Source organism: Oryzias latipes, chromosome 7 (genome assembly GCF_053564925.1).
Source record: "Oryzias latipes strain Hd-rR chromosome 7, Olatipes_Hd-rR_3.1".
NCBI classification, from domain to species: domain Eukaryota; kingdom Metazoa; phylum Chordata; class Actinopteri; order Beloniformes; family Adrianichthyidae; genus Oryzias; species Oryzias latipes.
The window spans coordinates 15,332,772-15,346,278 of record NC_136243.1 but is presented as its reverse complement, the minus strand read 5'-3'; the positions used below and the strand labels follow the sequence as shown (position 1 = coordinate 15,346,278).

Genomic DNA, 13,507 nt, shown 5'->3' with positions numbered 1-13,507 from the left:
TGTTCTGACCATTGTCATTTTTTTAAATTTTGCTCACCGTTGTTCATTTTTTCTATTCTTAAGTGTTTTATGTCGCACATTAGCACCACAGCAAATTCCTATTTTGTGAAACTACTCTGTTCACTGAAAATGGCAATAAATACTCCTTGAATCCTTGAATCCTTGAAAGGCATCTTGAAACAAACGAGTAGCTTTGTTTTAGCTTAACCAGGAAACCAGGAAAAGACTGAGACATTCCAGCTCTGAGTTGTGAGCAAACTGTAATGGGGACTCATGTGCCAGTCGTGTTGTGTGAATATGTTTAACCAACCTTTCCAGTTGAGTATGTTACTTTTGCATTTACACTTTTTGTGTCCATTGGACTTTCTGGAAATGTTTCACTTTTTTTGAAAAAAGTTTGGAAAAAATGACCAAGGGTATTGCGAAATCCTCTGAAACCGTATATCAGTACATCCTAAACAAATAAGTACCAGTAATTTAAGAAAATTATGACGCCATTTGTAGGTGTTTTTAGTCTGTATTGTGATTTCAAACAAATGCTCAAACTGCTTGATTTTGCATTTGTGACCATTCTGACACTGAAACTGAGCCTTTCTTGTTAGCTGTGGATAGTTTTTCTTCAGGAAAGGTTTTCTACTCTTGTGTTTTGGGATGATGGTGAAGCGTGTGGGCAACTGTGCAGAATTTTATTTTGCATGTATTCATAACGATGATACAAGGCCATTCCACACGATACCCGCACAATGCACCAAACTATATCTGCTGCAACACCTAACGTTCTACCTAATTGTTGAAAAAGTCATAAATGTTTCATGCTATACTTTATGTTAATGTTTAACACTGAGTGCCAAATGCCTCTGTTACAAATCTAAGTGGAAAGGGAGATTATTGTCAAATAGTTACATTATATCATTATGAGCCTACAGGCTGTGGTCTGGTGGAGGGAGAATGAATTATGAATGGAGTGTGAGGGAGGATCTTCTCTTCCCTCAAGGGACTTCTACCACTACAACTCATTTAAGTTCAATGAATGAGAGATAAGGAAGGATGCCAACGCTTCCATCCTCCTGCCGCTTGCCTTTCGCATTAGACTTCATATAATTTGTTCTGTGATGAGTGCCACTTTAACACCTCACAGCATACACACTTGTCACTGGAGGGAAAAAAAAGTAAGCTGAGGGGTGCTTAGTTCGTTGTCAAACGGTGCATATCAATGCTGGGAAACACCGTAAAGAAGTCTTGTCATCTAAGTCACTGGTGCATTTTCTGCCTGGCGCAGACCCACGTCAGACTTCTTTGTACATCTCAGAAATGAGTCCCTGAGCAGAACTGGAGCTTTGCCTAAAATTCCTCTCATCTAATCATCCTCTTTTTTGCTCTCCCTCCATCTCTGTGGATGCAGGCCTCAGAATGGGTCGATGATACTCTACAATAGGAAGAAGGTGAAGTACAGAAAAGATGGCTACTGCTGGAAGAAAAGAAAAGACGGGAAGACCACGCGGGAGGATCACATGAAGTTGAAAGTGCAAGGAGTTGAGGTGAGTGAACAAACAAAAGTTTGGATTTAGAAGAAGGAAGCTGAGAGAGTGTGGCGCGGGGAGTGAGTGCTAGCCTTCATTCTGACACAGACAAACTGAGGTCTACGCCGACTTCTCCCCTGGCTATAATGGAGACAGTCACATGCTGCAGTAGACACGTGTCTCCAAGGAACCTCACCACGAAACAATGCAGCACAACAATAGTTTTCCCTGAGAAGCTGGTGGAGTGGAACCGATTGTTTGTACCTTATTAAAGCTGTGGTTGTTGCCTTTGCTCCAGAGAGCCTACATTAATCTTGCTGGCTCAAAGCAGCACTGTAGAGCAAATGCTCCCTAACCTCAGCCCAAGTCGCTCCCTGTACCAGCTGCCGCCATAAAAGGCCCAGATGTATCTGTTTTTGGCTCACCTTTAATCTGAGGTGGATGCGATGCAATCTTCAAACTTTGATTTATCAGTTGTCGGGTTAAAAATGCTAAAACTTCACGCAGATGTTAGAACTCCCTTAATCATCAGTATCTGTGCAAGTTTTTGGGTCTGTTTTCTTTTACAGCTGTGGCTAGGAGCAGTGACAGCACAAGCACAAGGGTCGAGACAAAATAAAGTCAAAACGTGTGAGAGTTGGGGACTTTGTCCTCTTGTTTGACACAAGGACATAAACACAATGTACACCTAACTGTACACCTCAGGGAGAGTTGTTGAGCATCTGTGTCACACAGTGTGACAAAGACAAGGCTGGGGCGTTCTCCCATCAGGGGCTCTGTTCTCTTGTTTGTCTGAGTATTTTCTGCGTATGTGTCACTCTAAAAAAACAGTGCTGTCATTCACCCAGCTGAATGTGATCATTTCTACATGTTAGACTATGACATGTATGTTCAGGCTGTATGAGTTCTGCTTTTAAAAAGGCTTTAGTCAGTTTGCATCACTTCTGCATATTGGCATAAAAACTGCTTTCACATTTTTCTATTTTGCATCTACACTGAGTTTGAAGGCTCCTAACTTGTAGTGGGTCTTGATCATTACAGGGTTATTATGGGATTTCTGCTGTGAGCATAAAAGTATTATTGCTAAATTATCTGTATAAAATATTTTCAATAAAAAAAAAAAAAATATATATATATATATATATATATATATATATATATATATATATATATATATATATATATATATATATATATATATATATATATATATATATTTCTTTTTTTTTTTTTTGAGAAATCAGTCTTACTCACTAATATCAGGCGGCTGCTGTTTTAATTCACAAGATCTAAATATTAAATATTTGGGATTTTTCCACCTCAGTTCACGAAGAAACGTTGCTGTAGTGCTTCTAGTCAAAAGGCTGAAAGGTTGTGGGAAGGATGCTTGCTATGTCAGACACTTCATATTTTCCTGTAATGGTAAAACAGTTTTTAGGGAGTACAGTGAAAACCATTAGATATTCACTATATTTGACCAGGTTTTAAGTTGTCTTAACTTATCTTTGCTCTATACTTTTTCAGGCTTTTTTTTAAGCAGCACTGCAGAGAATGTTTGGTCTCATTAAGAGCTAGGATTTTAAAATAAAGAAATGGCTAATTAAATGAATGAAAAACATTTTGCTCCTCTTGACAAAAGTAAAACTTGATTTAAGACTTAGAAAAACTGAATTGCACAGCAATTTCTGGTTCAATTTAAAGAATGTTATGTTAAAGTTCAATACATATTGACCAGTTGGACTGACATTTTTGCCATAATTTTAAAAATAAAAATATATATCTATGTTCTAAGATTATGTACTAGTTTTAGATTTTATGAAGATTTTATTGAGATGGTCCAATTTGTGATCTATACTATACTACGATTGTATTCTCATTTTGGTCTAAAATAACTAGTAAATAAATACGTGTTACTGAGCTGTATAACCTTCAAGTTAAAATCATTCAAACAGTTAGTTTATTTTTCCCTTTTTGAATGCTCGGAACTCCCTGTTTGTAGAGTTTGATATCTTATTATAAGATTTCGTCTTAAGTAAAAATTAACTGCTGCATACACAGATTACTACTTTGTAGTGATTTTCTTCTTAAGATAAGTGTTCATTTCCTACTTTAGGCTGCCTATTTTTGCTATGTATTTTTGGATTTGATCTTCTCTGTTGACAATATTCATTTTCTCTAACTGAGTGTGAGTCTGCTTTTAGTATTTGAATTTCAAGAGATATAAATACATTTTAATAGACACCAAGGTGAATTTGTCATACAATGTACATTTGAACATTTGCCAGGTTTGTCAGGGTTGCAGTACACCCTGATTGAATGAGGCAAACGCAGCTGAGCAAAAGCTTATAAAGCTTATAATTAGTTATTGAACTCTGACTCAACACAGCTGTTGATGAGTCTCTATTCCTGTGATAATATGCATGCTTTTAAAAAGGAAAGTCATGCTAATTGTCACACACCTAGGTGGGTACATTTTGTTCTCCACATTTGACCTGCCCCTTGGAGGAGCATCAGACTACAGTCACTATTCACCCTTAATACTGAGTGTCAAGTAGGGAGCCAGTTTAAAAAGAAACGTAAACACAGCCCTAAAGACTTCCAGCAGTTATTTGTGGCTTTTGCACATAAGCAACCAGATATGACCTTATAAGATTTCTAAAGAAAAGTGATTAGAACCCCCCCTGGACAAAATTTATGGGGGTTTTACCACTAAATGGTTCTCAAGTAACTGTGGCTCACCACTCGCTTAGGGGAAAGGTCAAATATAAAAAACATTTATAATATGATCTGATGTGTGACAACATGAAGGTTTTAATATTTTGTTTTAAGCTTCATTAGTTTATTTATTTATTGATCGTTGCTCAGTATAGTTACAGCATGTAGTATATTTTATCCAAGCTAATAGCAGAGTGATACAAACAAAAGCTGGAAAAAATGAAAATAGTCTTACAAGTCCTAAACATTTGGAAACTAAAATGACTGCAACTCAAAAAGTGTCAATTACATCCTCTATGTCTTTGATTACAATATTATCTATCTTTTAATCTCGCCTTTTCTAATTTTATATATTAATTTAGCAAATCATTACAACAGAAGTGTGAATGCATTTTTTTGTCATGTAAATTGTGTTTTAAAATTGACAGATTGAATACAAAGTTATTCAATGGAAAAAAAAATGAATCGCTAGTTTTAGGATGAATTGAAAATGTATGTCTATCAATTCTGTTAAGTAAAGAAATAAATTGATGGTTTCCCATTTGATAAATACTATATAAAGACATAAAATAGAAAATTCATAGGATAGTAATTATTTTGAGTCGAAGACACAGAGAGCAAGATAACTAAGCGTGTTAAGGAAAAAAGCTGAATTAACTTGAGCTGAGTACTGAGCATTGAGTGCTGCATGAGCAGAAGGGCCAAAGTTAGGCGAATGCAATATGCTGGGGCCACATATACAGGCTCAGAGCCACAGCTGCTGTTTTAAACACTGTGTGAGTTAAAGTGTATTCTCAGACATCAGACACAATTATCATGCCAGGTTTTTTTGTAAAAATAAATAAATAAATTCATTAATAAATATTGTACAAATTAATGTATATTAATTACTCTATAGAAAAAGTTTAGTGTCCACATTTGACAGTTTTTTAAACAAATGTATCGCCTCATCAATGAATTGCAATGATTTAATTGATTTTTAATACATAGAACAGCTATCTTTTTTCTCTTTTAATTCTTTGTTAATTATCATTTATTTCATGTTGAAGTTTGTATTCAGCAGGGATGGAAACCAATAGATATGCATGCAGATACAACAGACCTTTCAAATCTGTGTACCAATTAGTGATTCTTGGTTAGAAAGTTTTATTTTCCCCATGTTTTCAAGGAAAAGCTTTGCCAAAAAAGGAAAATTCTGGTAGATGTGACGACTTTTGTCAAAATTACAGTAGAAAGGGGTAATTTTTGAATGATGACCCAACATTGGGAGTTGTGTCATCTAAACCCACTAGACAGTGCACTGAACCTTTTTTCTTCAATGATTTGTGATCATCACTGGTGTCCATTGATTACATGAAGTCTTTACACCTTTATCCACCTTTGTCATGGTAGGAATAACACGTCAATGTAAGGGTGGGCTCATCTAAGATAGCACAAGGGTTAATTTGTTTTTATCTGTTAGCAGATATAGTTAAATATCTTAATAGCCAACACAGTCAGAACATCATGGTACATCTGATCTTTTACTGTTTTCTGGTTTGCGATGGACTCCATTACCCATCATGCATAGTGGTGCTAATATTTAACCGTTTTTTAAAATATTGTAAAAAGATTTAAAGCCTGTCTGATTTCACTAAAGCCTGCACCGTGATCAGTGAAATCCCATTTTTATATCATATCATCACAAGGAATAATGCAAAGAGTCTGCACAGCTTGAGCCTAACTTAGGTTTATTATGCAGAGGTTTGTTCATGCTGTGCTTTCATTGCTTTAATTCCCCAGCCACTCAGTGCTTAATAGAGGTTATGTGATTATTGCACAGGCCAGTTTTTATGCACACTAAGGACAAGTGCTTTGGGTGGGTTAGGCTTTTGATATTCAATAGTTTTGGCTATAACTATGGGGCCTTTTGGGGAACACAGGAAGCAGCCTAGCATGGCAGGAATAGATGTCAGTGTGTGCTTCTACTGCTGTCTGCTGCGCAGTGCTGTCTCAGCAGTCTGTAAACTAAGGCTATATTCTTTTTTCTCTCTATTCTACCTTTTACTATTTTTTTTCTGAGACTTTTTTCACTCTCCCAGCTTTTAGTTCATTCACTGGACTTTTCATTATCCTCTACGAATACTTACAGTATCTTTCTCCTTGCTGATTTTGCTGCCCCCTCCCTAAACTACCACACAAGTCCAGACAGACAAAACCTTGAGTCGGGCACTCTATGCTCCCTAAAATTGGAGCACGGGGCATGTTGCGGCATTAGCGCTTAACAGGCCGTGAAATAGCAGCCTGCCTTCCTGACGTCTCCCCCATCACTCCAGGTGAGTTGGCCAGACGGCCAGATAAATGAGCAAGCAGCGCCCACATCAACCAGTATGCATTTGGGACACCTTAGGAAAAATGTCTATCAGTAACTATCCCACCTCCCTCCTTTTTCCAGCTTTAGCCGGTTACGTACTTCTGGCTATGTCCAGCACTACAAAGATGCCGTCTAAATAGGGTCTTATTGGGTTTATTACATAAAAGTGATGTCATCTTCATGTTTGGGTTGAATGTCTTCTAATGTATGTAGCTCTAGCATCCCCTGCCTTCACTTTGGTAAATTTCAGAAACATCCACTCTTACTAAAGCCAGCTTATCTGTCCTGCCTTTTTTACTCTTTCAGCCAATGCTACCACATACTGTTGATTTGCTGCTAATGTGTCTTCAACCTCCATCTACTCTACTCCTCCCTTACTTTAACCTATCTACCCATTATTCCTAAGCTTTAATAAACTCTCTTAAACATGGATCGATTTTCTCCTAAGTGAAGGTGGCAGTGCCTCTGACTTATTTCATTACCGCAGGCTAATTATACCAACTGAAATGAGCCTTTCTTCTTAAGGTGTGCTGTGCTGCTCCGATCCTCCAAGCTCTTGAGATCGTAATGTCAGTGCAGCGCTTTACCAATTCCCAGACTCCCATTCCCACCTCTGCTCCACCCCGCTCTCTTTTCACCCAACCGCCCCACCCTCCACCGCGTAAATAATAAGTTGGCATGTCCTTAGTCCCCGTAACTTGTCATTTTATGTTGGATCCACCCTAATGTGTGATTTCAACTGTGCAACTGTGCCATGAAGGAAGCTAATGGAGCATGCTGGTGGCTCAATCGCGTCTGTTCATTGATAATAATGAAGACAAATGTCAAAACATTAGTTGCTAATGTTGTAATGGAGTGGATGCTACTGGATGCTACACTGCATTGGCTTTCAATATCACATGACCTTCAACACTTAATTTCTCTGTGTGCAACTGCTGGCTTTTTACTTTTTGGCAAACCAGGCTGTTTGCTTTTTAGTCCATTTAAATTGTCTTGCACGTAGAATCACAGTCTTGGAATGAAGACGCCACACTAGGGAAGTTGGTAATCTTAGAGGCTTGTAATAACTAGCTCCATATCTGTGAAATAGAGTTCCTTTGGGTTTACAGTTTAAAGATGTGGTGACAGATATCAACAGATGAGGAAGTCAGATGTAAAAGGGCACCAAAAAACTAACCTTTGCATGCTCTTCTCCCTGCCCTTGCTCCAAGTCAGCTGTGAAATTAAGATCCGTTTACTATTCCTCAGAGTCAGACAGCAAAGGGTTTGTATTGTAACTTTCATAGACTATTATATGGGGTGGCTGCATTCTCTGCACAGACAGCAGTTTAATCACATTTCTGTTTTATTTTATTTTTTCTCCAAAATGAAGTTAACTTTTTCTAAACCTACCTCTTTTTGTATTTCCTGAGAAGTCCGAGAAGGTTTTGGACATTTCCCATAACTCAAATTATTTTCCTTCTTTGGAAAATATGATGCAACTACAGGCCTAAAAAAGTAGTAAAGCAGAAATTGCAAATTTGCATTATATGAAAAATGCATGGATACATAACTTATTGTTGTAATTTATTTATGAAAATTGCATAATCTAGTTTTGAATCTCTTGTTGAAAACAACTATTATTGTTGTAAAATAGTGAGTCAGTTAATTGTTTTAATTGTTTATGCAGCACAGCTGGTCTCAAAGATTTTGATTATGTAGGTTACCTCGCTTTTATATGAATCTGAACTAATGCTCCCTCAAGAACAGCTTAGCCCCAGCTTTGGAAACTTTCACTTCACTCGAGGTTTTTCTTTGAGCCCTCTGTAATTAGTTTTTGCTCTAACATCTCTCAATTGCTACATCACTCATCACCGCTTTAAACCCTTCAGCCTGCTGTTAATGCTGACCCGGCCATCACCATCTAAAGCAAGCAACTCTTACTGATTGGCTAATTTTGAAAAGATGCCTTTGGGGGGAGAAAATACTGAATAAAAAGCTTTGGAAAAAAGGTGCAATAACAACATATTTTTAATATTCTAATTTACCACTTGTTGGTTGAAGAGTTGTCATCACCCAGGGGACTTTTTTGTTTTGTAAATAGGACTAAGAAAAAGTCCTCTTAGAAATTGAAGGTTTTTTCATTTTTTTGTTGTTGTATATACACATTTAAAGCTTTGTTCCCATTTTTTAACATTCAGTTTTTGTTTAAGTTTTCCCTCGCAATGCCCCACATCCCTGCCAAGCCTATTGTAATGGCAAAAACTGTCCGCTAGATGCACTTTGCAGTGCACAGACTTAAGAACTATCCATAGAATAATGGGTTCCCATATTACTTTGAGTAATTTGTAGTCCTTCTTTCAAGATGTATTCTTCAACAGAAAAAGATAAGGGTCAAAATATTATTTTCACAATCCATATTGCTCCAAATATTCATGTTAACAAAATGTTATATATTTAGTCCACAAGGGAGTAATAGTAATACAACTACCTCATATGCAAAGTGGGGACAAGAGATTTATAGAAAGGCAGCAAAAACTTGGTACTTTTTTTGTGAACAGGCTTTTTAAACCTCTCACAGGCTCTCTGGTTGGCTGGAGTTTGCAAAATCTGACTGTTTAGTCTCTGGGGCCAAACACTGACCTATGGGTAATACACGGCCAGGATTTTTTAATGTTAATAGACACCTTCCACCAAGGCTTCTGCCCTTCGCTTTTTTAGAGACTCGGGCCAAAACACTCTCCAGAGATTCATATTCCACAGAAAACACTACTGCTTAGTGATATAGCATGCAGTGGTATGAACTTTAGGCCTGCTCTGGTCTAGCTGTCAAATCAGCCTGGGCTGCGGTTGATCCACCTGAATTTGAAGAAAGCAGGGAGTTCAAAGAAAATCGAGTCATTTCAGAATCACTCTTAACTCTCACCTCACCTTACATTCTTTTGCAAAATATGACTTTAAAGATCTACAATCAGCTTTGGGTTGGCTCCCACATTTCTGATGCCTTTTTTCATCTGGAATCCAGGATCAAGGAGGTCACTCCATGTCTGAGTCTAAAAGAGAATAAAAGAGTGATTTTGCATCTTGGCTTTTTCACTTCTTACAGGTTTTTCTTCCCCTTCATTTGTATGCATCTGCCTATTTTCTCTCTGTCTTCTTTTGTATTTCCCATCACCATCAGTTTGTGCTTAAAATCCACAGAAGTCTTTTTATAAATACAAAGGTTGTCCTTCAGTGAAAGCCACCCACTATATATTACTTCCTTTACAAAAGAGCCGCGTTTTTATTCCCCACTTGGGTTCATTTAACATCTCCTGGATAGAAAGTGCAACATGATGTGTTGGTGTTTAGTACACTTTTGAGGAGCAGAGGTGCCAAAGGCTTAAAGAAGGCATCAACTAGTGACATTATTTCCTTTTTACTCAAAGCAAATACAGCGTTGCCATTCCAAAACAGCTTTTCTGCCTCCTCTGCAAAAAGATTGTGTCTGTTAACGTTTACAAGGAGGAAAGATTTGTTACACCAAAGCACTTTTTACTCTGGCGAAAAGTATTTTCACTTGGCCATATTTTGCTGTTGGTTGCTGCACATGACCTATGTATTATTAACCAGCAAAACACTAGTTTAGATGTAATTTTCTGCTCTGTTGCATTTAATAATGGCAAAATCAAAATGTACCAGTGCTCGAGCATTCACTCTTCAAAGGAGATTTAATGAGTGGAACTGCAAAGTTCAAAGAGAATTGTAAAGTGATTGTATGGAATTACACAGGCTGAGCAACTGTGTTTCCTCTCAGTGATATTGAACATTTTGGTATTTACATGAAAGAGTGGTTAAGAGGAGTTTAGCACAGTAAACAGGTTAACCCTCAGTGCTTTGAGCAATGGAGGAAAAAGGGAACAGATAAGGCTTTTAGAGAGGCTTTTCTTTGTTGATTTTTTTTTTACTGTGTTGGTCTGTTTTACTTTAGAATTTCAGTTTTATAACTCAAAGCTTTTGTCTTTTGTCAACAAAATGCCAAGTGCATCTGTTTTATTTTTTTAAATGGAGTTTGTGTTGAACCAAGCATCTGCATGTGTTCCATTTTTGTACTTTTCTTTTTTAAAATATGTGTTTTAATGTATCACTGAAATGAAAAGCAACCAGGGGACATCAGTGATTTCCTTTTTTTTTTGTTGCACATTTACATGTTCAGAGAGAATGAATCATTTGTTTAAGCCCAAGGGGGTGCTAAGCTTGTTCTGCATTGTGTGTCAACATTGCTCCTGCTACTGTCACTGTCACCAAACAACGATGCACACATGTGGGAAACTTCACTGACACAATAATCCGCACACACATATGGATTCACTCTGTAATTTCTTTTAAAAATGTTTCTATATTTTATTTTATCTAAGTCTTTCTAAAATTGTATGTTTGGGTGCCTTATATGTGAATAAATCTTTACTTTAAATATGCACATCAGTAGATTTAACCAAACCTCCTTTTATAAGTGTAGCCTTTAAGACAGGGAAATTGCTTTTAAAGATACAAAAGAAATCTCCTATGTGATAGATGAAAAAGGGAGATATAAAATGAATCAAAAAAAGACTGAAGACTGTGGAATGTAAAAGACTGATGAAACGGAGAGAAGAAAGCAGGAGCGAGCTAGAGAGACTTAGAACGTGGATGGATGGTAAGGGAGCTCGCAGGGTGGGGAGGGAGGGGCGAGACTTGAGCGAAGAGAAGAGAGAAAGCAGGAATGAACGATATATAGCCCCTGGCAAACAGAAAACAATTGTTACACTGCCTCCCATAACCCACTTCAACCTTAAACAGCAGATTTTTTTTCACTCAATTAATTTCTACACATTGGAGAAAGGGCCTTGGCTGAAGCTGGGCTTTTATGTGCTTTTGCTGCTGCAAGGCCTGTGCACATCTCTGTCTCTCTGTCTGGCTCCCTCCTTTTTTTCTCTTTTCTTCTTTTTTCATTAAAAAATGAACATTCTGCATTAGAATGGATTGGAACACTTTTGTAAGTGTACGTTTTAAAAATAGAACATTAAAATGCAATAGCTATTACTTGAATCTCTTGCAGGACAAGAAATGCCTGTAAATCCTATGAGTATTATTAAATGCAGCCATTAAAATTTGCTATCATCCTTTCAGCTAAATGTGTTCACTAAGATTATTCTCAAAGGAATATTGGAGAGTTTTTTGAACTGGTCTTATATGAAATACTTATGAGTAGTTAGGCTTACATGTAACATACATAGAGATGTAATAATTCATTTTAACAACTAATTGATTCATATCATAATTTGTGGTTGCCGTTACACTTCAGAGTCGATATAGACTTTTTTCAATGATCCAATTCAATCTGTTTCACTTACCTAAAGTCCGTCAAGGACATCTTTAGCCAAAGGTTCCACCAGTGTGGCTCAGAGATAAATATCTGGGTACAGAACACTACAGGTGAAGGTTTCCAGATTCCTTGAATTTCTTGCAAGACAATCAGGTTTAAATTAAATATGTGTACAAACAGAAAGGTAAACAAGAATTATGGCAAATCCATTCACATTTTATTTTCATCAAGTTCAGCCCACTATTGTTTTTCCACATGTCTCAATCCAAATGGTATTTTCCAAGATAATGAGAATCGGTTTATTTCATTTTGAAATAATTGTATAATGCTATAGGTCAATTTGATTAAAAACATGCCTCAGACAGATTGATCTGGTTGGATTGTAAGAATTAAAATTGATTCATCGATTAAGTTGATTAATAGTTACACGCCTAGACAGACAGTGTTCACAAATCTCTTATTTTGGAAAACCTGAGAATTTTTCCACAGTACAAAAAGATGATAAAAATCAAAGATTAGTTTTGATCTCCAACCATAAGAAAATGTGGGAAAGGCAAAATTGCATCTATTACTGTCACTACTACAACTAGTACTCAAAAGTAGTAGCAACGCACTGGAGTAAAGTTTGCATGTGGACAGCAGGTTGACATGCCTGAGGGCAGAGAGAGGAGGCGAGCAGGAAGAGACAGATGGACACATCGATAGGGAAGAGCATGACTGAGCAGTGTCTGTGTGTGGTGAGTGAAGACCAGCCGAAACAACATGAATCATGACTCCAGTTGAGAGAGAAGCAGATCAGATCAATAACTGCCCAGAGGAGGGAGAGACAAGGGAGAGAGAAAGAGCAAGAAGGTGATGGGGGGGAATGTCATGGGGCGTTCATCACAGGACCACCCTGATTCCTACCATGCTCACTTCTTTCTGGCTGCAGATAGTGAGAAGCTTTTCTATTTTTTTTTGGAAAAACTGAAAAGACACAGACTACTCTCTTATTTGTGGAAATAAGAAAACACCTTTGACTTCCTTAAAAAACTTTTAAATCTTTTGCACCTTATTTCTTTCAAGTGCTGGAATAGTCTGTAGATTTTTTTGCCTTAGAGCAAGAGACGGTCACAGCAGTGGTCCTTCACACCAAGTGGCCCCTGTGTTTGGCCACATAAGTATGTGTATCTGTGTGTAGAAGAAGCAGCTACAAAAATTGTGTCTAGTGTTCAAGTATCATCCTGAATGTTAGTGTGTGCTATGCACACCAGCAATATACACCTTTGTACTATTAGCTAGGCAAGCATTTTTTTCTCATCACAGTTTTTTCTTACTTTAAACATAATTTGGTCAATAAAGGTGAAGGACATTTCATTGCTATTTCTCCATCCTTTCCAACCCCCCACCCCTTGCACTCTGTTCTGTCTCAGAGTGAAACTCAGAGATAAAGCTTTGGCGGCGCTCCATGCTTAATGGAGTTTAATCCCACTGATTCAAGATACAGAGGTGTGAGGTCACTCCTTCACGCCCGTCTTCACTAACATAAAATAGTCATGTGACCAGCTGCTTCTGCTTCTGCTATTGTTAACTATATCGCTTTCAACTTTTTTTTTA

At 37.4% G+C, this 13,507-nt stretch overlaps 1 protein-coding gene across 7 annotated transcripts in view; it reads left to right on the top strand.

Moving 5' to 3' along the window:
• Nucleotides 1-13,507, top strand: part of camta1a (calmodulin binding transcription activator 1a) — a 357,406-nt gene that overhangs the window by 220,265 nt on the left and 123,634 nt on the right. For all 7 annotated transcript variants that reach the window (XM_078950301.1, XM_023956772.2, XM_023956777.2 and 4 more), the window contains one exon: nt 1,403-1,538. In XM_078950301.1, the coding sequence (XP_078806427.1) occupies nt 1,419-1,538 (120 nt within the window). In that variant the 5' untranslated portion in view covers nt 1,403-1,418. The remainder of the gene's footprint in view (nt 1-1,402; nt 1,539-13,507) is intronic.